Source organism: Camelus dromedarius, chromosome 27 (genome assembly GCF_036321535.1).
Source record: "Camelus dromedarius isolate mCamDro1 chromosome 27, mCamDro1.pat, whole genome shotgun sequence".
Taxonomy (NCBI): domain Eukaryota; kingdom Metazoa; phylum Chordata; class Mammalia; order Artiodactyla; family Camelidae; genus Camelus; species Camelus dromedarius.
Window position 1 is genome coordinate 7,794,265 of NC_087462.1, and position 24,902 is coordinate 7,819,166.

Sequence of the window (24,902 nt, forward strand, 5' to 3'; positions counted from 1 at the left end):
TTGTGACTTTTCAGTAATTAGCTCTTGTGAATGAAAACCATTGCCTGCCATATCAATAAATAAAGGATGCTGTGGCCACCAAATCATCAGCCACTATTGCCACCCCCAATAGTGAGCAGAAGGAACTCAGGATGGAGACAAGCAGGCAGCCCAGCCTCTGCAGCCACTCCCAACAGTGCACCTTGAGGGAACTCAGGATGTGGAAGAACAGGATACTGGCCCTAGATAGCTAGATGCATATCAAAGGAATGATTTCAATGAGCCCAGACCTCCTCTGAACCTTCTCATACAGAGAAAAATGCTAAACTCTTGAACTTGGGATACCTGGCTTTCTTCAATTAACAGTACTCTTGTAGGTCCCAACTACCTAGTCTTTGTGGCAAAACCTATATAACCTGGCTCCTCTCCTGCCTCTTTGGAACAGTCTTTTAGAGCAATCTGAGAGGCAGCCTCTCAGACTCAAGTCCTCAGAAAGTCCACTGAATAAAACATAACTCTCAACTTTTAGGTTGTGCATTTTTTTTCAGTTGACACTCTCCTTTCAGGTGCAGGACAAGGACTCAAGCAAAATCCAGCTGTAGCAGGCGAAATTACTGGGGTTGAGTGCAGCTCCATCTCAGGATGTGAGCATTCCTCTGCCCTGTCCTCCTTCCTCTGCCTCCCTCCTCATTCAGCTCACGTGTCACCTCTCACAGGGGTCTCGCTGACCCTCACTCCTGCCCACTCCTAAACACCCCATCCACGTTAAAGATTCCTCCTGGTTCTCAAAGTCCTTATGTTTAATGCATATAACCCAAAGCAGTATAGTTCAGAGGTTAAGGGAACAAGATTTAGTGTCAGCAGATGGAGGTCAAATCCTCCATCCCTCACTAGCTGTGTGACCTTGGGCCAGTTGCTTAACCTCTCTGAGCCTGTCTCAACAGTAAAATGGGCATGACAGAGTATCCATCTCCTAGGAATAGCATTCCCTGAGGTGCTCCATGTGAATAGTGCACTGATGAATGATGCCTTGTAAGTAGTGAGCACTTCATGTGCAGCACTATTGATTCCACGAGATCTGACTTATGAGAGCTTTAGAACAGGGCCTGACACCGAATACTACAGGAATAATAGTGGTGGTAGTAATGTCATCATTTTCCACACTGTCCTTGATAAATTGCCATTTGACATGCCTGCCTCATCAGTAAGAAAAGGGTGTGTCTCTTACTTTCGAATCCCTGTATCCTGGCATCTAGCAGGCACCTGGTAAACATCTGTTGAATGAAAAAATGAACAAACAAACAGATTCTGTTAGGGCATAAAAGTACATTCAAAAGCCACTCCCTAGTGCAGAAGGGGCAACAGGCTGGTCTGAAATCTCTAAAGGGCTGACCCATTTCTGTAGAGCTAGATAGTAAATTTTAAGCTCCGTGAGCCATAGGCTCTCTGATGCAACCATTTAACTCCGCCACTGTAATGGGAAAGCAGCCATAAACAATAGGTAAAGGAATGGGCGCAGGTATATTCCAATAAAATTTTATATACCGGCACTAAAATGTGAACTTCACATCATTTTCACAAGTCATAAAATATTTTACTTCTGACTTTTCTCCCCCAACTATTTAAAAATGGAAAAACAATTCTTAGCTCGCTAACCATTGAAAAATAAGTTTTCCGACCCTCGCTCCACAACTTCAGCGAGATCCAGACGGCGCCATCAGAATTGGATGGCTTGAGCGAGGTAAAGTGGGCGGAGCCGAGGGTGGGGCGTCGTGTACTGCTCGAGGTCGACAAGGGCAGGCCCGGATTGGTCTACTCCGGCAGCGTGCAGCGTGTAGCGTGTTCCAAATTCAGCCAATCGGCGCGGCGCTGCCTCCTCGCCCCGCCTCGCGCAGGCGTCCCTGTCACGCAGGGAGTGCGCCACGCCCCCTCGCGCGCTCACCAGGGACTTCCGGAAAAGGCGCGGAGTGACGTCAGGAGGAGGGCAGGTAAGTACGCGCGGGCAGAGGGGCGGGCAGGCCTGAGAGAACTGGGGGTCCGTCCACTGCCTCATCCAGCTTCGGAGCCTCCCAATGGGGACGAACGTGCTAGGGGCCGCGGAGCTGTGCGGACGTGGGCCCGATGCTCGGAGGCAGCCCACGTTCCAGCCGCGACCCCCGACCTAAAACCCCGGGCCCCGGCGGCGACCCCAGACCCAGACGCGACCCCGGCGCATGTTATACCGCGTAAGGGTTTCCTCATCTGGGAAATGGGACAGTAAACCCTTACCTCATTGGGTCGTCGTGAAGATTTTGTAAAATGACGCTTGTAAAACGGTTTGGCATAAGAAATAATCAAAACTACCAATGTTTAAGCCGTCGTCAGGTGCTGAGTCTCACTGAGACTTGACAGCAACCTAATCAGGTTGATACTTTTATAAAACCCATTTTACAAATGAGGAAACTCAGGCTCAGAGAGCGAGGCAATTTGCCCAAAGTCAAGCCGCTAGCAAGCAGCAGAGTCGGGATCCAAGCCCAAGCACTATGCCCTTAGCCAATGGGGTTTATAATTATCCTTGACACCGAGGAACAGATATTTCTGTACAGCCACCTTATAGTCCCACCTGGGCCATTCACTGCGGTGGTAAAACCACCGTAAGACCCCTAGTTCCTGTAAATGAAGTACTTTTCTGTGCAGGCACATCCCAGTGTATTATTTCATTTATAGCAACCCCAGGAAGTCAGTCTTCTTGCCGTGTTCCACTCCTTACAGGTGAGAAAATAAAACCTCAGGGAGGCTAGTGAGATTCAAGCCCAGGGAACCGTGCCCCCAAGCCTGAGTGGGCACTTGAGCCATTTTGTTGACAAAAGCATTTTTAGTTTGGAAGTGACTTTAGGGAAATCTCTTCCAAGGGCACACTTTACAGATGGAGGATCCAAGGTAAAGAGAGGTTCGGGGCAGTGGGGGAGGTGGAACACTTTGTATCTGGGGCTTTGCACCCCGGCTCTGCCTTCCCATCAGCTTCTGATCGTGGGCAAGTTACTTAAGCTCCCACATCCTCATTTGTCAACTGGAAGTAATAATAACATGGTATAGAGTAAAGAAGGCAATGATAGGCTCAGTGCGGCATGTGGAACACAGTAACAGAGAACACACAGCTAAGCTGACAGAAACAAGTGGGCACTTCCTGACTCTAGCACAGGGAGCCATTAAACTACACCCACAGGCCAAAACCAGACCACTGCCTGATTTTGTATAGCCTGCGGACTAAGAATGGTTTTAACTTCTTAAATGGTTGGAAAAAAATCAAAAGAAGAATAATATTTTGTGACAATCATGTGAAATTCACATTTTAGTGTCCATAAATGAAATTTTATTGGAATGCAGCCACACCTATTTGCTTACATATTATCTCTGGTTGCTTCTAGTTATGACAGCATAGTTAAATCCTTGGGACAGAAATTCTGGCCCTTGTTGGAGAAAATTTGCCAATCCCCACACTAGAATACAGTTTAGTCTCTCATAGTATCTCTCTTTAGTGTCAAGTTGAACTTCTTTTTATTTGACCTGAAAGTCTCCCCTCCTAATATGCAGGGGGAGGAAATCTCCCTGTCCCCACTTAAAGGAGCCCTGTATTTGATACCTCTGTCACCTACACTGATTCTTATGGAACCTCAGTCAGGTGTCAGTGGTTCATGCAGTCAGCGTTTATTGGGAGCCAGTGATTTAGCACAGTGTGACCTGGCGGAAGAGACAGACTGAAGTAAACAGATACAGGGTGATGTAATAGAAATTCCAGGGAAGAAGTGACTTTACATCAGGTGGTCAGATGAGGCCTCTAACAGAGAGGATATTTGAGCCAAGACCTGTGGCAAAGAAAGGACAGCTAGTCAAGAGCATTCAGGGCAGTTGGCCTTTGAAGGCAGCTAGGAAGCCAGTGTGCCTGGAACAGAGTGAGCGAGAGGGAAAGGGATAAGAGATGGGCTTGGAGAGGCAGACGGGGGTCCCACAGGCCGTGGGGAGGGGTTTGACTTGATTCTCAAAGCAATGGGAATCACTGGAGGGGTTTAAGCAGGAGAGCAATATTTCAGATTTATATTTTAAGAGATCCTTCTGGCCCCTATGGGGAAAGCAGACCATGAGAGTCAAGGGCAGAGCCGGGAGACCAGGGAGGACTATACACATCCAGGCAAGGGATGATGGGGGCCATGGAGGGATGAGAAGTGTCAGCTGGGAAAAACATGTTGGATGGAGAGTGAACAGGACATTCCCTTCCCACATAGGCAAACACAGCCCCTTGGATGCCACCTCCACCTGGGTGGAAGGTCGTCTGAACCGCCACCACCACACACAGCCCAGCGCATCTTTGCAGGGAAGCCGTGTACTCTGCCAGGCTGCCCAGGCACTGGGCAGTGAGTCAGCAAAGCACAATCAGTGTCTCATCATCTTTTCAGATTGGCCGTGTTAAGGGCGAGAACCAGTAGGCAGCTCCCAAGATGGTGAGTAAACAGGCTGTGCTCATTGGGTTTCTCTTCTGGCCTTTAGGTGGCAGAAAGGGGTCCCCTAAGTAACCCCTTCCCTCCCCTGAAAGTCTCCTCTCCCTGCCCACCCCCTGCCCTGAACCCAAGCTATAAGGTATTTTCAAACTCTGGACCATGGTCTTTTGATGCAGTGGTTCTCAAACTTTGCTGTGTACTAAAATCACCCAGGGAGCTTTTATCTGCCCCCTCCCCCCCTTTTTTTAATTCTTATTTTTTTAGAAGCATAGTCGATTTACAATGTCAGTTTTAGGTGTACAGCAAAGAAATTCAATTATACATATACATACTTTTTTTTCATATTCTTTTCCATTACAGCTCATTATAAGAACTTGAATATAGTTCCTTGTGCAATATAGTAGGTCTTGTTGCTTATCTATTTTATATATAGTAATAATATATCTATGAATCCCAAACCTCTAATCTATCCCTCCACTTTCCCTTTTTTTTAAATGAAGTTAAATTCACATATTAAATTAACATTTTAAAGCATACGTTACGATTCAGTGGCATTTTGCACATTCACAGTATTGCACAATGACCACCTCTGTTTATTTCCAAAATTTCCATCACCCCAAAAGGAAACCCTATATCCAGTAGCATTCATTCCCGTTCCCCTGTCCCCAGGCCCTGGCAACCACCAATCTGCTTTCTGTCTCTGGATTTGCCTGCTCTAGACATTTCATATCAATGGAATGGTGTACCATGTGTCCTTTTGTATCCAGCTTCTTTCACTTAACATGAAGTTCTTAAGGTTCATCTACATTGTAGCATGTTTCAGAGCTTCACTCCTTTTTATGGCTGGATAATATCCCATTTTATGGATGGACCACGTTTGGTTTCTGCATTCATCCGCTGGTGGACGTTTGGGTCATTTCCACTGTTTGGCTGTTGTGAATGAACATGCACATACAAGGAAGTGTATATAAACGTGTTTACCAGGTTGCTTTTGAAAAGCCCCTGTGTCCAGGCACGGTGTCCCGGAGCAGGTCTTCTGTCAAGAGAACCCCTAGGAGGGGTGGATGCAGGGCATCAGTATTTTAGAGACTCCTTGGATGGTTGCTAAGTTGCAGCCAAGTTTGAGACCCACTGCTTTGGTGGTTCATTAAGTCAATTCAGCCAGTGGCCGCCAGCATTTAAAAGAGAGCTGGGTAAGCATCCTTTCCTGAAACCCGGGCTACAACTGTATTATATGTGTATTTGCCAGGCTGCAGTGTTAAATATGTCTTACAGTAAGTCATGGTCCCAAAATAACCATGAAAGCCATTACTCTAGGAGAGTCTGACCCCCATGGAATTTTCCACAGCGACGACAGTGGGTTTTTTTCCCAAGTTGTCAGGCCTCAATCAGGCACGGAGCCCAGGGCCGTCCTCTAGGATGTCCCTGTCTGCCTCGTCCTGCTCTTGCCCCACAAGGCTGCACGAGTAGGTCTCCTGCAGGACCCTCTCTGAGTCAAGTCTCTCTTCTGCTTTCCAGGGTGAAAGGAAAGGTGTAAACAAGTACTACCCTCCGGATTTCAACCCTGAAAAGGTAAGGGCGCAGGCTTCCTTCTCCGGCTCCATGATAGCAAAGCGACCGTAGAAGGCAGGGTCCCCACGCACATCGTCCCCTCCTGGAGTCACAGCCATGGCTGCAGAAGCTGGGTGGCCAAGCTGAGGTCTCAGTACCTTGAACTTGTCACTCGAGTCTCCAGGCAGCCTTTCCTCCTGGATGGCAGATGTGGCTCTCACCTATGACCCATGTAAACGCCAGCCCAGCATCGAGTTTGGCATGTTTCCAGCAGAGTCCAAGATGAAGACCCTCACACAGGCTCTGGGTCAGATCCCCTCACCCGCCCAGCTCCAGCTCTCTGGCCTCCTCATTGTTCCCTCTGCCCAGAACCTGTTCCTCCTTTTGACCACAAGGCTCCTTCCCTCCCTTTAGGTCTCTCCTCACAGAGGGCCTCCCTGACCACCGTCTCGTTCTCTACTGCAGGACCTAGTGCTTTATTTCTCTTCGTAGCCCTCATAACTCCCTGACGTGTCGTCCCTTTACTTGCTTATTGTCCATCACCCCCGTCTAGAATGTCCATTCCTCGAGGGCAGGGAGGTCCATCTATCTCATTTATGGCTGTATCCCCACCCGGGGGCGCTCGGTGAGGGCCTGCTGAATAAATCAGCACATCCCAGCTGCGTGGTCAGGCACACGACTTGGCCTCTCTACACCACAGTTTCCCCCATGTGTCCAAGGGGGAAATAAAGACGACCTGACCTCCCAGAATCGTTGAGGAATTCAGATGAGATGACGCACATGAAGTACCCAGCAAACGATTGCCGGTCTTGTCATCTCCCCGAATCCTCCCCACGACACCGGGAGGCCATTGTGATCCGCATCTCCAGTTGACTGACGGGAGAAACCCAGGCTCAGAAAGGCAAACAGTGAGGTCACTACCCAGGGTCATGCAGCTCTTTTAGCTCATAAATGGGAGAAGAAGGATTCAGACTCATGCATTCTGATTCCAACCCCGCTTCCTTCACCAGAGCCTCAGTGCCTCCCATTTTGCTGTTAACACTCCCATCAGGATGGAAGAATGAGGCCTCTCTCGCCTGTGAGAGAGCATGAGCTCCCCCAGCTCAGCAGTGCTAATCTCCTCCCTTGTCCTCTCACAGCATGGCTCGCTCAACCGCTACCACAACAGCCACCCTCTTCGGGAACGGGCTCGGAAGCTGTCCCAGGGCATCCTCATCATCAGGTAAGGCCCTGGCATCACCTGAGGACCCCTGCTTGCTGTGTCCCATGGCGTCAACCTCAAGGAGACTTCAGCAGCCCCTGATTTTGCCCAGTGCTGCAGGGTCTTAATTCCATAAAGCAGCAAGTTGCTGTATCAATCAGCAGTTGCTGCATAACAAAATGATAAGCATGTATTTTGTGTTGGTTATGAGTCTGCACCTCAGCTGGATGCCTCTGCTGGCCCTGTCTGTCCCTGGCTGGGCTTGACTGACCTGGGCTGGGCTGTCTCACATGTTTGGGGATTGCCTAGCTGGGGGCTTGGTTGGTATGACTGGACTTCATTCCAAGTGTCTCTCATCCTCCAGCCAGCTAGCCTGGGCTTGTTCACATAGCAGTATCCAGGTTCCAAAAGAGAGTCAGCAGAGGCATGCAAGGCTTCTTGAGGCAAAGACCCTGAACTGGTACCCTGCCACTTCTGTCTTATCAATTGTCCAAAGCAAGTCATGATGCAGGGGATGGGGCAGCACACTCCACCGCTTGACAAGAATTGCTGCAGAGCCCCGTTGCAAAGGGCATGGATATGGGCTGGATAAAGGATCACAGCCATTACTGCAGTCACACCAGGATGATGGCCCTTTCTGCAGGGTTCTCCTCTTATTTGTGGCCAGCACCCTGTGGGTCGTCCATGGTGAGAAGAAGCCAGCTTGTGTCACCCCAGAGGACGCAGTGAGGGCAAGCCTTCCCCTGTGGACTCTGCCCTCAGCCTCTAGGGTCCGCCCTGGCCTGAGCAGAGGATCTAGTGGCAAAACCATCAGAGGCAGACATTGAGGGAGGGTAATAGCTCAGGGATAGAGTGCAGGTTTAGCGTACACGAGGTCCTGGGTTCAATCCCCAGTACCTCCATTAAAATAAATAAATAATTAAATAAACCTAATTACCTCTCCCTGCAAAAAAATAATAAAAAAGAAAAGAAAAGAAAAAAAATCAGAGACAGGAGTGTCTATGAAAAAGGAGTCAAATCAACTACAATTTAAAAAAATTTTTTTGAACACTGCATTTAAAAGACTTAGTATGGAAAAATGTAAAATATCCTAAATTTTTATATTAACTATATATTTAAATGATAACGTTTTATGGATATTGGGTTAAAAATGATACATGATTAAAGTTAACTCTACTTGTTAAAAAAAAAAAAAAGAAAAAGAGTCAAGATGCAGAGATCCCAGCAGTGGTCTCAGGAGGCACAGAGCTAAAGGTCACCTCCAAACTCCTGCCCTGCCTCTAGTTCCAGAGCTCGCCTGCCTCGGGCCTGCCCTCATCCACTGTGTGTGCTGAGCCCTCATCTCATCTGTACAATCTCTTTGTTTTGGGTTTTTTGGGGGGTGAGGGAGGTAATTAGGTGTCTATTTAATGGAGGGACTGGGGATTGAACCCAGGACCTTGTGCATGCTAAGCACAGGCTCTACCACTGAGCTATACCCCTACAGACCTGGGGTAAAAAGAAAATCCAGTGCTGGCACAACAGCTTAGCTCGGCTGGAATCGGACCCCGGGCCCCTGGCTGCCTGCTGCCGCCTCTGCTTGGAACCCTGTGCGGCTGATGTGGGGCGTGGAAGGCCCGGCGGCACCCGGCGGAGCCTCGCACCCAGCCTGGGTCAGCTGGCCAGAGAGTCGCAGATGGGCCTGGCCGCGCTGTAGGAATGGTTCTCTACCCTCCTGTGTACAGGCCCCCTTGCAGTGTAGAGCCGCGGGCGTGGAGGCCCAGGGGGAGCCCACGTGGACAGGGACCAATGAGCTGTTTTCTGTCTGTAGGTTTGAAATGCCGTATAACATCTGGTGCGACGGCTGCAAGAACCACATTGGCATGGGTGAGCTTCCACCCACCCCACCGCTCCCCTCGCCCCAGCCCCCGCCATCACCCCCCCCCCGGACAGCAAGCCCCTTAACTGCTGGGCACCACAAGCGACTGGCTCTGCCGGGGCCCTGATCCGGAGTCCAGGAGGAGGCAGTCCTCTCAAGTGACTGGCGGGCCATGGATGCCTCATTGCAGAGCAGTTAGGAGGCCCTGGGTCCAGATCCCATCGCTGCCACTTCCCAGCTGGGTGACCCTCGGCAAGGGACTGAGCCTCTGTGCGCCTCAGTTTACCCATCTGTGAAATTCAGATGGTAGGAGTATCTGCCCGTGGGGCATCTAAAGGACTTAGCACACAGCACGTAGCACGTATGAGGGCTCAGAAACTCTAGCTGCCGCTGCCCTTACTTTAGCGTTTGGACCCCTAATGGTGTCTGCATGTGCACAGGTGGACAGACAGACGTGGGTCCATGGCCCAGGTCAGCAGCCCTGAGGGCTTGGGCAGGTGACTCAACCTTCCGGCTTCCATTTCCTTCTCTGTAATACAGGAGTCCTCAGCCCTTCCCACAGTGCCTGACCCCGGGCATCCCGCTTTGAAAACAGGAGCCAGCTGCTCTCAGTGGGAGGGCCCAGGACAAGAAGGAGGGGCCAGGCCACCCCACTGCTGAGGAGGGCGAGTGAGCCCCTCACACATCCCCTGAGTCAGACCCAGCCAGGGGCACATGCCCTACAGGCCACCAGGTGCTCAGGGGACAAAGAGCAGGGCTGGGCCTGACCCCACACATGGGTCACCCCCAGGGTCATGCACGGAAGCAGCCCCCCAAGTAAGGGAAACCCAGACAGGCCACACCACCTACCAGCCTGAGCTCTGCTTTTCTGGTTTAAGGTTTTTCACCCAGTAAGCAAGATCAGTCAAGAATATAAAATCTAATCAGCAAAAACCAAAACAAACAAAAAAACCTGGATATTCTCTAGAAAAATAATAAAAGCCAACTCCTCTTTTTTTTTTTATAGACAGGCTTCATTCACTTTATTTTTTGCATATAAATCTGTGTGGTGGCCACAGCTGGAGCCTGGGTCCTCTGCACAGAAACTCTGGTGTGGGTCTTTACGAGATGGTCAGTGAATTCCTGACAGGGAGACTTGGTGAACACAGTTCTTTCCAAAGATCGGGGGGTGAGATAGCTGTAGGTCTTGGAGATGGCATCAAAGGTGGCATTAAGCCAACCCCTATTGAATTCTCACCGAGTGCCCAGCCCTGTGTTAAGCAATCTGCGTGCATTATTTGCTCCTCAGTTCTCACTTCAGCCCTGTGTGGCAGGCGTTATAGCCACCTCTGTCCCATAGATGGGGCCACTGAGGCCAGAGGGCCGGGCAGCTGGCCTCAGGTCGCTCAGCTGGTAGTGTGTGGAGCCGGGATTTGACCCCAGACCCACAGTCTTCAACGACCCACCCTTGTCTGTGATTTGAGCACCTGTCACACAGCCATGGCTCTTTCCCACCTGGAATTTCAGTGTCCCCCAGAGGTGTTTCCCTTGCAGGGGGTGGAATACCAGCCCGTCTGCCCCTGACCCCAGGAAGAAACATTGGGGTTGACTGAGCCCCAGCCTCATTCTCTCCCCCTCGTCCCAGGTGTTCGTTACAACGCAGAAAAGAAGAAGGTTGGCAATTACTACACGACCCCGATCTACAGGTAGAGGCAGCCCGGGGGCCTGGGGGTGAGGGAGTCTGAGGGGGAGGGAAGCTCGTACCCTCTGCCTAATGACCATTCCCTATGAGCCTCTCCTGTAAACTGTTGTGGCCTGTCAGTCAGGGGACAGCCTTCTGCCCAGAACCCTCTATGGCTCCCACCTTCCTCAGAGTAAAAGCCTGAGTCCTCCCCATGGCCTTCAAGGCCCTGAAAGCTCTGCTCAGTCCCCTCCCTGCCCTTACCTTCTACTACCTTCCCCCTCATTCACCCTTCTCCAGCCACATGGCTACCTCACTGGCCCTCACACACCCTAGGAAGGCTCCCACCCTGGTGCCCTCCATCTAGAACGCTCTTCCCTAGACATCTACAAGGCTCCCTCTCCCTCCTGGGGTTTCTGCTTCAACACCACCCCTCAGAGATGACTTTTCTAAAGCGGCGCTCACCGCTAGACACTCTGGTTGCTTGTGCTGGAACATCAGCCCCAACAAGAGCAGGTTGGCTTACTTCACTGCTGTGTCCTCAGCAGCTGGTGCCAAGCCCGCCACAGAGCAGCCTAGCTCTGGAGGGTTTGTTGAATGAATGCATGAACAAATGAATGAACAAATGAATAAATGCCTAGATGAACTAGTGATCAGACTCCAGACAGAAAGTCAGTGCTGGGTTGATGGAACCACATCTGTCTCACCCACGACTGTACCCCCAGTTACGGAGCCCAGCATGTCGTAGGTGCTCAGTGACACCTGCCTATGGCGCGCACAGATTGAAGGAAGCAGGCGGGGTCACAGGGTGTCCTTGGGGGGTCACAACATCCTGACTTCTGCTCACTGCCCTCCCCACTGTCCAGATTCCGGATGAAATGCCACCTCTGCGTCAATTACATCGAAATGCAGACAGACCCCGCCAACTGCGACTACGTGATTGTGAGCGGCGCCCAGCGCAAGGAGGAGCGCTGGGACATGGCGGACAATGAGCAGGTGCTGACAACAGGTGAGTGCCATAGGTGGGCTCCCAGCCTGACCCCAACCCCGACCCCAGCCGGGGCCCCGAAGGCCCAGCCACACTGTCACCATTGCAGAGCACGAGAAGAAGCAGAAGCTGGAGACAGATGCTATGTTCCGCCTGGAGCACGGCGAGGCCGACCGGAGCACACTCAAGAAGGCCCTCCCCACCCTGAGCCACATCCAGGAGGCCCAGAGCGCCTGGAAGGACGACTTTGCCCTCAACAGCATGCTGCGGAAAAGGTTTCGGGTGAGCAGAGCTCTGGCCCCTGGTCTGGACCACAGGCAGGCAGTGGGTGCCCAGCATCACCAACATCAGAGCAGGGAGAGCTCCGAACATGTTTCATGGGCCCACTCAGCTGTCCTGAAACAAAATCCACAGATTAGCAACCTGCCCCCAACAAAATTTCCAAAATCATCCCTAGAGTCAATCCCTGGAAGGAAAAAGGGAAAGTCACCTACAGCAAAATGTATAACGTGTATCTCAGTGTGTAAATGCTTGGGCAAGACACCTGTGCCTGATTACAGAGCCACTGAAGGCGCAGGTGCAAACGCAGACCCGGGACCCTGGGGGACGTGGTCCTGGCTGGAGGACACCCCGGGGCATTGTTGTCAGTGACACAGTGGCTACTACAGTTGTGCCAAAAATGCTTGATGGAGCTAAATCACAGGGAGTGGGGGTCTGGGGTCAGATGAGTATAATGTAAACAGGTTTTTCACCTTTGTGGGCATCCGGCGGGGCTCTGAAGAGTCCCTCAGGACAGGAGGACCTCTGCCTCTTCCCTTGCTCTGTGGGGCAGCTCACACCCAAATGGAGCCCAGACAGGAGTGCCTGGGTGACCCCATAGCAGGGCACAAGCTCTGGTTTCATCATCCTGCTGCCCTCTTCTTTCCACATCTCCTCTTCTGATCATCCTGTGGTCGTTATTATTAGAGGTAAAATTGCTGGTTTTCTTACTAATTATTTGTTACTAAAAGTGTATCCCTCTGGCCAAGCCTGTGCCCTGGGCTCTTGTGTCCCCTGCTCTCTGAGCATCCCAAAATGTTTGAGGGTCTCAGGGTCTAAGGACCCTCAAAGTAACATCCCAAAGAACCCCCTTCAGTCCCTAACCCACCCTGCCCACATCCTCCCCTTCTCAGTAAGGGAGGCATCTCTCTTGTTCCAGGCGCTCAGCCCCCAAAGCCCAGAGCCAGTTGTGGTTCGTCTTGTTGTAACCACCACTCCTGCTTCCCCATCTGTCAGCAGATTCTGTCAGGCTCTGACCACTTTCCACAGCCTCCATCAGCTCCTGCCTGGACCAGCACAGTCCCTCCACCCTGGTCCCCAGGCCCGAGCCCTCATTGTCCCCACAGCCTGTTCCCCTCAAAGCCACCAGGGGGCGCCGGCAAGCACCTGAATCATAACATCCTTCCTGTGGTCAGAACCCTCTATGGCTCCCACTTACTAAAAGTAGAAGCCAAAGTCCTCCTCATGGCACACCAGGCCCAAATGATCTGCCCCTTCCCCTCCCTACCCCCATCTCCACCTTCCCCTTGCTCATTCTTCTCCAGCCACACTGGCCTCCTCATTGTCAACCTCACCAAGCATGCTTCTGCCTCAGGGCTTTTGCACAGGCTGTTCCCTCCACCTTGAAACACTTTTCCACCAGATACCCACAGGGCTCCCTTACTCACATCTTTTCTCAAACATGATCTTCTCAGGGAGACTGTCCCTGACCCTTGCCTCCAGCCCACATGCCCCATTTAAGGTTGAACTCTGCCCACTCCCTGCCCCTACCCAGCACTCTTCTTCCCCTTGTCACTTTGTCTCACTCACCCACTAGAATGTCAGCTCCACCAGGACAAGGGTTTTGTTTGCTCACTGCTGTGTCCCTAGTGTCTAGAACAAGACCTGGTACCAGGTAGGCGTTGTGTAAATACTTGTGAATGAGTGAAGGACTCAGTGGCCCACATATTAATGATAGTGTCTCTTGCTTGTTGAGCGACTTCTGTCCCAAGCACTGTGTGAGGCCCTTTCCTCACATAAGCTTAAAGGGAAGGAAATTGAGACGCTGCTGGCTGGAGGGACGCCCCCGCTTCAGGTTAGAGGGCATGAGAGAGGCATTGGTTTGACACCTGCCATCCCTCCCCATCCCTTGTCTCCCCCACACAGGAGAAGAAAAAAGCCATGCAAGAGGAGGAGGAGAGGGACCAGGCGCTGCAGGCCAAGGCGAGCCTGGCCATCCCGCTGGTGCCGGAGACGGAGGATGACCGCAGGCTGGCCGCCCTGCTCAAGTTCCACACCCTCGACTGTGCGTGGGGGCCGATGGGCACGAGAGGAAGGGGAGGGGGCTGCTGGGGCAGAGGGCAGCTCTGGACCTCCTTCTTCCCCCTCCCTCTCCCCCCCAGCATATGAGGACAAGCAGAAACTCAAGCGGACCGAGATCATCAGCCGCTCCTGGTTCCCCTCCACCCCAGGACCTGGCGCCACCAGCAGCGGCAGCAGCAGCAGCAACAGTAAAGCCGGCAGCGTCCTGAAGCTGCTGGCCCAGAACCGCAGATCTGCTCCCACCGGCTCCCCCATCACTGTGGGACACCTGGGCATTGTGCGGCGGCGGTCCCGGGAGGTCCCAGAGAGCCCCCAGCACACGGCTGAGACCCCCAAGTCTGGGGAACCCCAGGAGCCAAAGGGGACTGCCCAGGACAGGTCCGCATCCCCCCGAGACTGCTCTCAGGACACAGCTGAGTCCCCCCAGAACAGTGGACCACTGGGGCAGGAGGGGAGCTGTCAGGACAGGCCCCAGTCCTTGCTTGGCTCCTCCCAGAAGGGAGCCAGCCTCCAGGACACACCACAGCTCTGTAGCCTCAGCTCCTCCCTTGTGGCTGACTACTCAGGTTCAGAGAGTGAGTGATTCCCGGAACTGGACCCATTTCGGAGGCCAAGACGCCCAGGAGGCAGCTCACAGACTGCAGCCCTGCTCTCCCACCAGCCCTTGGAGAGCTCAGTCACTGCCCCCTCCCCAGACCTCACCTTCTCACAGTGATGAAGTTGTTATTTATTTGGTCCTGGAGAGGGTGTTTGTGCCTTGTAGGACCCCCAGCCTCCCGACATTAAAGCCCTGCTTCTTTACCCCCACCTCAGGTTACTAGATGGGCCCAGGGACTACACCCCTACCCACCACCCAACCAAGCTTGCCCCACATCTCACCAGCCAGTGCCGATGCTGTGATCACAGCGCGGTCCCCACCCAACTTGAGGAGGGTTTTAAAGTTGCCGGATGCAGCCGGGGCTGGAGCACACAAGTGTGGGTTGTTTATTATCCCCAGCCTATGGGGACACCTTGGAAGGGTCGTGAAAGAGTCCCAAGCACGTTCCTTCTCCTGAAGGAAACGAGTAAACTGAGAAAACAGCCCAGAAACAGCTGAGCATCCACCAGGAGACTCATGGCCCACCACCTGCCCCAAAATTCTGGAGAAAGGTCATTTCGCAGATATCGATGGAGCACTTGCAGTGCACCAGGCACTATCCTAGCTCCTGGAGATACAGCAGTGAACAAATCAGACACACGGCCCTCTTGGGGCTGATGGTTCTGGCTGCCCCGAGGTGGTGGTAGTAAAGTAAAGCCCTCAGGCCTTTACTCCCCGCGGAGATGGGAAAGTCTCAGGGCAGCAGTAAGAGTCCGTTCGGTCTTGGAACGTCCAATTAGGGCCTTACTCTACGTCAGGCGACAAGCAGCACTCACTCTGGCTAGAGGAGTCTGGCACCTAAGGGTGCCCACCTGGGACTCGGGGGTCTTGCTATAGCCAAGCGCTTAACACAAGACCTGGCATGCGGTAGTTGCCCCATAAATGGTGGCACTTTTGTGGTTCCGAGGGGGTGGCTAACTGTCCAGGCTTGGCCGGGAAGGTTAGGTAGTATCCACCACGTGGATGGCTGGTACCGAGAACCTGCCGGGTTGGTGTGCGCACGCGCGTCCTCCTGGAGGCCCGCCCCTGGGGCCCCGGCCTCGCCCCCTTAGCGCGTTCTGGCCCCGCCCTTGGTGCGCGCGGGTCTCCGGAGTGCTCTTGTGGTGAGCTTGGCGGCGACAAGATGACTTTGGAGGCGATCCGCTACTCACGGGGCTCACTACAGATCCTTGACCAGCTGCTGCTGCCCCAGCAGAGCCGCTACGAGGCGGTGGGCTCAGTGCGCCAGGCCTGGGAGGCCATCCGCGCTATGAAGGTGGGGCCACGCGGCGTGCCCGGGGTGGGAGGGATCACGGTGCCTGCGGTCCCTGACGCCCTCCTTCCCCAACCAGGTTCGGGGTGCCCCAGCCATTGCGCTCGTGGGCTGCCTCAGCCTTGCGGTGGAGCTGCAGGCGGGCGCCGGGGGACCGGGACTCGCCGCGCTCGTGGCCTTCGTGCGCGACGCGCTGAGCTTCCTTGTCACCGCCCGGCCCACTGCCGTCAACATGGCCCGCGCCGCCCGAGACCTGGCCGAGGCTGCAGCCCAGGAGGCGGAGCGGGAGGGCGCCACCGAGGAGGCGGTCCGGGAGAGGTAGAGGACCCTTGTGCCAGGCACTGCTCTAACCAGAAGCTCTTCATTCAGTTTTTTAGCACGGCGACCTGTTCTACAGATGGGGAAACTGAGGCAGGGCGCGCTTAGTCCAAGCCCATACAGGCAGGGCTGGGACTCGACACCGGGCAGCCTGGCCCTGAGGCCCTTGAACTCAGTCCCTTGACTTACCTTCCCTGAATATGCCCAGCTCTATCTGCCCTTCAAGGCCCTTTCAGGTGCCACTTCGTTTACCTGGTTTTTGCTTTTGAGGAATTTTGTTCCCAGCCCTGATCCTTTCCCTGCCTTCTTCTCACTCACTCTCCATATCTGCTACACACTCTCCATGTTCCTTAACTGCCAGGCTTGCTCCTGCCTCAGGGCCTTTGCACACACTGTTTATGCAAGCCAGATATCCACCTAGCCAATCCCCTCTCCTTCAGATTTCAGCCTTCCCACCCCCTATATAATGCAGCTCATCCCCTGTCCTCTGTCTCCTGACTTTGCTGCCTTTTCCTTTGCTTTATTGTCTACTCATCTGCTTTCCCTACCCCCGTGTCAGCTCCATAGGGGCAGAGATTTTTGTTTTGTTCACTGCTGTGTCCCCCAGCACCTGACACACAGGAGGTGCTTGATAATCATGTGTCTTGAGAGCAAATGAAGTGATAGTTTGGTGGCTGTGACAAAGGATCCAGCCCCACAGCTGTGAGAGGCTTTCAGCAGGAGAGCCCCCACAGAGCAGTGTTGGGCAGGGAAGAGGGGCTAGTGTGGGCCATAAACCCTGGTGGCTAATGCTGAGAGCCCCTTGTTCGCCCCAGAGTGATCCACTGGGCTGAGGACATGCTGGAGAAAGACCTCAGGGACAATCGAAGCATTGGGGACCTGGGAGCCCGCCACCTCCTAGAGCGGGCAGCACCCGGGGGCGACAAGGTGACGGTACTGACCCACTGCAACACTGGTGCACTGGCCACCGCTGGCTATGGCACAGCCCTAGGTGAGTGGGCATCCACAGGGATGTGGGAGGGCCATTTTTGGATGCAAGAGAAAGAAACCCAAACCACTTTGTACACCCCCCAAAATATGAATTTATTAGTTCTTGTGCAGAAATGCTCAGAGGTTGTGTTCAGGTATGGCTGGATCCAGGGGTTCAAATAATAGCATCAGGATCCATCTATCCCTGTCCCTAAGCTCTGAACTCCTCCATGGTGGCATCATCCTCACTCTCCACTAGTCAGTCAAGATTCAAATCATGAGGAAAAGCCAAAGGTCTCTATTCCAACTGTCAAGAGGTTTCCTAATATATCAGGGTCTCTGATGGAGTCCCCTGCCCATCCAGGATCAGTCACTTGATAGGCCTGGCCTGAGCCATGTGCCTAGAAAGTGTTTTGGACATGGACTCCAGGAGAACTAAGGGCAAGGACGTAGCCTCCTAAAGAAAGATTAGGGTAGCTGTGACCAGGACTGGGAGGACTGGGTCCTGGGGGTCAAGGCAGCAGATTCCACTTGATCCTAAATTCTCCAGGAGATTTCCTTTCCTGCCTCATCCCACCCTTGTGCCTGGAGACTAAGGCCCTCATGGCAAGACATTCATTTATTCATTCGTTCAACAAATATTTATGCTTAATAAATGCTTATTTACTGTGTACCCCATCATTCATGCAGGCATCTATTCCTTCAGTCACTCAACATTTATTAAGTACCTTCTGTGTGCCCCATCATTCACTCATGCATGCATTCCTTCATTAACTCAACAAACATTTATTAATGTCATGTGAGATGGAGGAATCAGGAACGCCTCACCAAGAAAGTGTTCTCTAAGCACACATGTACCGGGCAGAGGGAACAGCCACTGCAAGGGCCCAGGGTTGGGACTGCCTGGCCAGCCTTTGGAGAACTGTGCCCATAACCTATGGGCCACCCTGCCCATCTGTCCCTTCTCGTCTCATCCTGGCCTGCTCCCGGTGCGCCGGGCCCCATAGGTGTGATCCGCTCACTGCACAACTTGGGCCGTCTAGAGCGTGCCTTCTGCACGGAGACTCGGCCTTACAACCAGGGAGCCCGGCTGACAGCCTTCGAGCTGGTCTACGAACAAATCCCCGCCACCCTCATTGCAGACAGCATGGCGGCAGCTGCCATGGCCCACCAGGGCGTGTCAGGTCAGCAGGCGGGGCGCCGGTGGGCAGGGCTCCAGGTTTCCGGGGGCAGGTTGTCACTCACAACATCTCATTCCCTAGCCGTGGTTGTGGGAGCCGACCGTGTGGTTGCCAATGGCGACACAGCCAACAAAGTGGGAACCTACCAGCTAGCCATCGCCGCCAAGCACCATGGCATCCCCTTCTATGTGGCTGCCCCCAGCTCCTCCTGTGACCTCCGTCTGGAGACAGGCCAGGAGATCATCATTGAGGAGCGCCCCGGCCAGGAGCTGACCGATGTCAATGGGGTCCGGATTGCGGCACCCGGTAAGCCATGTGCTCAGTGGGGCACCACAGTGCCTGGGCACCTCAGTTTAGGCACCCTGGCCCGTTTACGGGTGGCAGGTGGCATCTGCGGTGTCATCAACCTTCCTTGGGGTGTCATAAGCAGCTCCTTCAAGCCATTTTTTTAGAGCAGAAGCATCTTGGAGGTCAGATTCAAGGTCAGAAGGTATAACTGATGAGTTGGGAAACCTTGAGCAAATTGTCTTGCTATTCTCTGTTTTCTCACCTGAAGAAGAAATAAGAGTATCTCGTGGCCAGGTGCCTATGAAGAGACACAGCTATTTCTCATTTTCCCCACACTTCCTGGCTGTGTAGCCAGGTTGCCTAAAACTCTCTCATCTTGGCTGTGACCTCCCCCATACACCCCAGGGCATTCAGTGAATGAACCCATGTGACATGGAGAACCGTGCCTGGCCCTTAGTGCTCATTAAATATTAACAAGTAGGACTGAAAACCTTTTATAAAAAGGACCAGTTAAAACCTCTAAGCACTGAAAATACTGCAGGGCCACCACTTCCTAGTCCGAATATGGAGTCAGAGTAGAAATAACACTCTACAGCTAAGTGGAAGGAAGTCCTAATATTCTGTTGTTTTCTGCTGTGGTTCCTTACAGCTTTTTAAAAATAGATACATTAATTCTGAAATATTTTTTCTCTCTCTCTTTTTTTTTTGGTGCCCCTGCTTTCCTGGAGGCTTAATTAGCACTGGTCAAAATCCCTAAGACCATGAAAAGCGGAGTTGACAACTCACCTTGCCCCTCCCCCAAGAAAACCGAGTAACGCAGGCCGTCCCGGGGCCCCCGACAGTCTGCTCTGGCAATGGTGACAGAGATGCAGACCCCAGGGGGATGGATCTTCTGATTTTTCCAAGAGAAGCCATACTTTTTTTTTAAAACAAGATAAGTGCATTTAATGTGTTTAAAGAAATTAACTTCTTTTTTAAGTATTACTTTTTAAATCTTTTTTACCACCTTTACTGTGGTATAATTCCTGTACAGTAAACTACACATATTTCAGATGTACAATTTGACGAATTTTGATAGATGTATACACCTATGGAACCACCACAATCAAGATAGCTACTATGAAATTTCCCACATTTTGAAAGCTGGCAGCTAATTCAGTGGTCTTAAAAAACGATGAGCCAGAGACAAGAAAGTTACAGGCCACCAGTTTGCAGCCTCTTGTGTAAGAGATTGTTAGTCATTCAGTAACTATTTTTGAGCACCTGACCAGTGCTAGGTTCTGGGGATACAGGAGTGAAAAAAGATACAAAAGTTCCTGCCCTCATGGAACTGACAGTCCAGTGGGGAGACAGATGACAAACACAATAAATAATAAAATGAGTGCATGTTAGGAAGGAGAAATAAATGAGGTGAGGAAGGATTAAACAGTATGATCAGAGAAGTTCTCACTGAGGTGGTGACATTTGAGCAAAGATCTAGAGGAAATGAGACATCAAATCACATGCCTATCTGAGAGAAAGCATCCAGGCAGAGGGCACAGCCTGTGCAAAGGCCCTGAGGTGGATTGTTGGAGGTTTCTGGGAGCAGGCATAAGTGGGGTGGGTGTATATAAGACTTTGAAGCTTTCTTCTTGAACAGCAACAATGCAGGAATGGTAGGGGATCTAAATTCATTACTAGGTGTCAAAACCCATGCCTTTGTGAATTTGTGGGATGAGGATCCCCAGATTCTCAAGGATCCCCAATCCCAAGAACCACCATGGGAGAAACAGGTGACAATAGCTTGAGAACTTTCACTGAACCAAATACCTGCCCTCTTGCCCCCCCTTGCCCCTGCAGGAATTGCGATTTGGAATCCTGCCTTCGATGTCACCCCGCACGACCTCATCACCGGTGGCATCATCACGGAGCTGGGTGTCTTCGCCCCTGAGGAGCTCCGGGCAGCCCTAAGTGCCAGGGGCTCCTGAGTGGGAGACCCTAGATGGACTCCAGAAGTAACCAACCCAGCTCTCCATATCCTGCCCTCATCCCTCTAGGTTTTATAATAAACATATTGAATGGCCTGCCCAAAAGCTGACCTCCTTCCCCAAAACAGTTCTTCCCAGAGCAGGGAAAGCAGACGACCTTTGCATGGCTCCCAAGAGCCCAGCAGTTGGAGCCAGGCTGCCCGAGTCCACACCCCAGTCCTGCCACTTTTTCTGCTATGTGATTTTGGCCAAGTCACTTCACCTCTCCATGCTCTTGTTTCCTCAGGACCAATACTAGTACCACCTTCTTAGGTTGCTCTCAGGTGCAAAATTTTAAAGCGGGCACTAAGAAGCTCAGTAATCAAGGTAAATAATAGTTTCATGCAATATTTTTGAAAAGTCAAAATTAATGCAAAAAAAAATCCAAGATGAACAAAATATCAAGATATTAAAGGGGTGGGGGGTTATAGCTCACTGGTAGAGCATGTGCTTGGCATGCACATGGTCCTGGGTTCAATCCCTAGCGCCTCTGTGAAGGGTAAAAAATAAACATATTTAAAGAGCTTCAAAAAAAATTTTTTTTAAAGATATTAAGTAAAGTAGAACACTGACCTTACTTCCCTCACTCCTGATACCAAACTCATTCCAATAAAACTTTATTTACAACATCAGGTAGTCAGTCTGCAGGCTGTAGTTTGACGACTTGATTTAATAGTAAAATACTGTTAATACTGAAAATATTATTTATCTTGATTACTGAAGTTTGGGGGACTCTAACTTTTGCACCACAGTGCCTCACTCGCCTCACCCTAGATCCTAGACTTGAATTTTATGTATAAAGAGCATAAGACAGTATAAGTTTTATAAAACAAATAAGCGCCCAGTGTTAGCTTATCATTAAAACCTTTACTTCGAAAGTTTTGCTAAACGCTGGGTATGAGCCACCATCGTGGGTAACTGTCCCTTTAACTCTTTGCCACGTTGTATCCCGTGAGCCACTGCGCCCTCCGGCCCCACTGTATCCCATCGTGCCCCGCGCCATCCGGCGGCGGCGGCGGCGCACAGCCCCACCTTTTCCGGTGCGTGCCTGATCATGGCGCAGGGGCAGCGCAAGTTCCAGGCGCAGAAGCCGGCGAAGAGCAAGACTGCGGCGATGGCCTCAGCGCGGAACCGGGGCCCGAGGAAGGGCGGTGAGGAGCGGGCCAAGGGCTGGGGGCGAGGTGGGCCCGGGGATCTCCGGCCTCACGAGAGCACATCTCTCCCCAGGTCGCGTTATCGCACCCAAGAAGACACGCATCGTGCAGCAGGAAAAGCTCAGGAAGGTGAGTGCTGGCGTGCGGGGGTCAAAAGACGAAGCGTGGAGGCTGGTGAGGGGCCCAGTGCTGTGAGCCTCAGTTTCTTCCCCTGTGCAGTGGGTACAGAAACATTACGTACCAATCAACAGGCCTCCCAAAGCAAGGACTGGCTTGCAAAAAGTGTTGAATACACGGTAGCTGCTGTTACTATGCTACTTGATAGTAACTTAGTGGAGTAGAATGCGTGGGAAAGGAGTTGAAAACCCAGCTTTGCAAGAAGGCAGTGCTGCGTGCAAAGCGCAGCTCCATTGACAGTATTTCTTCATCCTGAGCCTCTTCCCTATGAAATGGTCTTAGTTTCCTCCTAAAATTGTAAAGATTCGATGCCATAGGATACCTGTAAAACCCTGAGAACAGCACAGAACTGAAGTAAACGTCATTTTTATGGTTGTCTACAAGTGTAGCTTTTTAATATACAGATAAGTAGGATTGAGCTTATAAAGAAGTTACAGAGAGGTTTTTTTTTAATTATAGAGAGAAATTATAAAATATTTTATGGTGGCGACAAAAATCTGAGTTCAGATTGTACTCCACATCCTAACTTGACCCATACTCTTAAGCAAATTGTTTAGTGTCCCTAGAGCCTCAGTTTTCTTAGACCCTGGTACCCAGTGGTTTGCTTACCTCCATCTGGCAGGCAGAGAGGGAAAGTGTCTCATGGGCATCTACAACTCAGTGTGTCCAAAACCAAACCAGGCTCCCAGTACCCCCTCTCTGCTTCCCCACCCCATCACCATCCTGCCACAGTCTCTTTCCAGATACTCAAGATTACCCCATTTCTCTCACATCCAGATTGGATCTCATCCTTTTTGCCTTCTGGATTAATCTGGAATCCACCCACTTCCCACCTCCCTGATCCCCTACCTGTTCCCACCCCATCATCTCCCACCTGGACCAGGGCAGTGGCATCCTCCCTGATCTTCTGCCCTGCACCCCCACACCATTCCCCATAGCAGCCAGGGGGCGCCTGTGAGCACCTGAATCAAGGCACTTTCTCCAAACCCTCCATGGCTCCCACCTCACTCAGGAAGGGCCCAGTTCCTCCCACAGCCCATAAGACCCGGCGTGCTCTGCTCCTGTCTTGTCCCTGCCCTCACCTCTTCCCCTTATTCCCTCCCTCCAGCCTCATTGGCCACTTGTTTTCTTTTCTTCCTAGCAGCCCTCATCACCTGTAACCATTTTAACAGCTTGACAGAGTGTGTCATTGACAATTATGTTGTACACACACACACTGAATGTCAGCTCCATGAGGGCAGAGGTTTTTCTTTGTCTTCACTGTTGTGTCCCCTGTGCCCAGGCATGTGGTGACGGTCATGGTGGTCCTGGTTCATTGGAACTTAGAGATGGGGCAAGGGAGCAGGTTAGATAATAATGATTAAACTACCAGTTTTGGACCCAAACACTTGGGTTCTGATTCCTGTGCCTTTACTTGTTCACATCTGTATCTCTCAGAGCCCCAGTTCATCATTTGCAAAGAAGAGTTGATGGGGGACATGAGAGGGCTGCCTGCCTGGAAGCTGAGGCCAGAGACCCTGGGCAAGTGCCTCCTTGCTGCAGGTGCCTCGATTTCCCATCTGTAAAATGGGGGTGCATGGAGGTTTAGAAGCTGAGATTCAAAGATGAGAAGGCATATTTTGTGAGCAGTGCCCTAAAGACTGCAGGGCAGGAGCAGGACTTCAACACCAGCCACCAGACTCTCAGGTGCGGTTGGCAGGGGAGTTGCCAATCCACCCTGCTCTGAGCTCACAGGAAAAAGTGAGCAGGTCAGGCCCCCCCTCCACCTCAGGTCCCAGTCTGATTGCACCGTGGTTGCTCCCTCAGAACCTGGAGGTTGGGATCCGGAAGAAGATCGAACATGACGTGGTCATGAAAGCCAGCAGCAGTCTGCCCAAGAAGCTGGCACTGTTGAAGGCCCCTGCCAAGAAGAAGGCAGCAGCCTCCTCCACCACCAAGACGCCTTCCTAAGGATGCCGCCCTGGCAGAGGCCATCACCGCAGCCCCCTCCTCTGTGCTCAGACCTGTTCAGGTGACCCCCCCATAGGGAGGAGGGGCCATGCTCCCCAGAGCCTTGGGTTGCTCTTTGAACTCTAGTGGGGGCCAGGCCTGTGATCAGGTGATCAGCAGGTCAGAAGTGCACTGGTTGACTTCCCACAGTGCCGAGAACTCAGGGCAGGCTAAGGCCCAAGGCCAGGAGGATGCCTTCACAAATTTCCTGTCACCACATCCTGCCTCCACTGGTTTAGCTAATAAACCTAACTTTGTCATTCCTTCTGTGGTCACCTGGTTACATGCTTCTGTGAGCTGGCCATGCTGGGGCCTGGGGACAGTGTCCTAACTGGGTCAGCCCCTGCAGTTTCCACAGGAGACCAGCCACGTGCCCAGGGAAGGACAAATGGGCTTCTGTACCTCCAGGCTCGGAGCTAGGGGAGAGTCTTCTTCTATCCCACCTTGGGTGACTCACCTGCACACCCTCCATGGACATCCCCGGGGTCATTTCCTCTGGCAGGCACAAACCAGGCAGCTGAGAGAGCCACTTTCCCATCCTCAGGACAAGTACTGCCACCACCTTGTAGAGAATATGCCAGTTAAACCGGAATGTGCTTAGAAACTTCTTGGTGCCACCTCGATCTTTAAAAGGCAGAACAGCTAGTACTGATGTAGCACTGTCCATGGCCCTGGCATTGCTCTGGTGCTGTCCACACATCTCAACTCTCACGTAAGTAACATTTCAGAGCTGGGACTTGAACCCGCCACTGGCAGAGTCCCAGTTTGTGCTCTCAGCTGCCTGTCTCTGCTGCACAAGACCCATTTCTGTCCTATTCTGTTTGGGGCTCCCCCTTCCCTAAATTGTCTGCTGGACTGGACAGTGCCTGTGGAGTCTGC

At 52.1% G+C, this 24,902-nt stretch overlaps 3 protein-coding genes and 1 long non-coding RNA gene across 7 annotated transcripts; 3 read left to right on the forward strand and 1 right to left on the reverse strand.

Annotated features, from left to right (window-relative positions):
* The first annotated feature begins 1,908 nt into the window (after positions 1-1,908).
* On the forward strand, positions 1,909-14,853 carry YJU2B (YJU2 splicing factor homolog B). 2 transcript variants are annotated; one of them, XM_010993828.3, is made up of 10 exons: positions 1,909-1,967; positions 4,242-4,457; positions 5,973-6,026; positions 7,145-7,227; positions 9,017-9,072; positions 10,689-10,749; positions 11,591-11,733; positions 11,822-11,994; positions 13,897-14,035; positions 14,133-14,853. In XM_010993828.3, exons 2-10 carry the CDS (start codon positions 4,455-4,457, stop codon positions 14,633-14,635), a joined length of 1,215 nt encoding a protein of 404 aa, XP_010992130.1. In that variant the 5' UTR covers positions 1,909-1,967; positions 4,242-4,454; the 3' UTR covers positions 14,636-14,853. The 2 variants fall into 2 exon arrangements, with proteins under 2 accessions (XP_010992130.1, XP_010992131.1); XM_010993829.3 differs by having other exon boundaries at positions 1,910-1,967; positions 4,413-4,457.
* Positions 14,854-14,977: 124 nt separating this feature from the next.
* MRI1 (methylthioribose-1-phosphate isomerase 1) lies at positions 14,978-20,760 on the forward strand. 3 transcript variants are annotated; one of them, XM_031437417.2, is made up of 6 exons: positions 14,978-15,944; positions 16,021-16,259; positions 17,075-17,250; positions 18,236-18,412; positions 18,491-18,715; positions 19,426-20,760. In XM_031437417.2, the coding sequence occupies exons 1-6, from the start codon at positions 15,813-15,815 to the stop codon at positions 19,452-19,454; spliced, it is 978 nt and encodes a 325-aa protein (XP_031293277.1). In that variant the 5' UTR covers positions 14,978-15,812; the 3' UTR covers positions 19,455-20,760. The 3 variants fall into 3 exon arrangements, with proteins under 3 accessions (XP_031293277.1, XP_031293278.1, XP_031293275.1); XM_031437418.2 differs by lacking the exon at positions 17,075-17,250 and adding an exon at positions 18,039-18,133 and having other exon boundaries at positions 18,233-18,412; positions 20,537-20,760; XM_031437415.2 differs by having other exon boundaries at positions 15,671-15,944; positions 20,537-20,760.
* Positions 20,761-21,720: 960 nt separating this feature from the next.
* On the forward strand, positions 21,721-24,286 carry C27H19orf53 (chromosome 27 C19orf53 homolog). The gene is made up of 3 exons (XM_010993830.3): positions 21,721-21,854; positions 21,931-21,986; positions 23,841-24,286. Exons 1-3 carry the CDS (start codon positions 21,758-21,760, stop codon positions 23,982-23,984), a joined length of 297 nt encoding a protein of 98 aa, XP_010992132.1. The 5' UTR covers positions 21,721-21,757; the 3' UTR covers positions 23,985-24,286.
* On the reverse strand, positions 21,737-24,594 carry LOC135319463 (uncharacterized). The gene is made up of 2 exons (XR_010378075.1): positions 24,481-24,594; positions 21,737-22,068 (listed from the first exon to the last, which is right to left on the reverse strand). It is a non-coding gene; the product is annotated as an uncharacterized LOC135319463 (long non-coding RNA).
* Positions 24,595-24,902: the final 308 nt, after the last annotated feature.

Excerpts from the sequence above, each read along its gene's own strand:
- YJU2B (XM_010993828.3), top strand. Across the intron at positions 6,027-7,144 it reads CGGATTTCAACCCTGAAAAG|CATGGCTCGCTCAACCGCTA; the intron begins GTAAGGGCGCAG and ends GTCCTCTCACAG. Across the intron at positions 7,228-9,016 it reads CAGGGCATCCTCATCATCAG|GTTTGAAATGCCGTATAACA; the intron begins GTAAGGCCCTGG and ends TTCTGTCTGTAG.
- MRI1 (XM_031437415.2), top strand. The coding sequence starts at position 15,813 with ATGACTTTGGAGGCGATCCGCTACTCACGGGGCTCACTACAGATCCTT. Across the intron at positions 16,260-17,074 it reads GAGGAGGCGGTCCGGGAGAG|AGTGATCCACTGGGCTGAGG; the intron begins GTAGAGGACCCT and ends TGTTCGCCCCAG. Across the intron at positions 18,716-20,536 it reads GGTCCGGATTGCGGCACCCG|GAATTGCGATTTGGAATCCT; the intron begins GTAAGCCATGTG and ends TTGCCCCTGCAG.
- C27H19orf53 (XM_010993830.3), top strand. The coding sequence starts at position 21,758 with ATGGCGCAGGGGCAGCGCAAGTTCCAGGCGCAGAAGCCGGCGAAGAGC. Across the intron at positions 21,855-21,930 it reads CCGGGGCCCGAGGAAGGGCG|GTCGCGTTATCGCACCCAAG; the intron begins GTGAGGAGCGGG and ends ATCTCTCCCCAG. Across the intron at positions 21,987-23,840 it reads AGCAGGAAAAGCTCAGGAAG|AACCTGGAGGTTGGGATCCG; the intron begins GTGAGTGCTGGC and ends TTGCTCCCTCAG.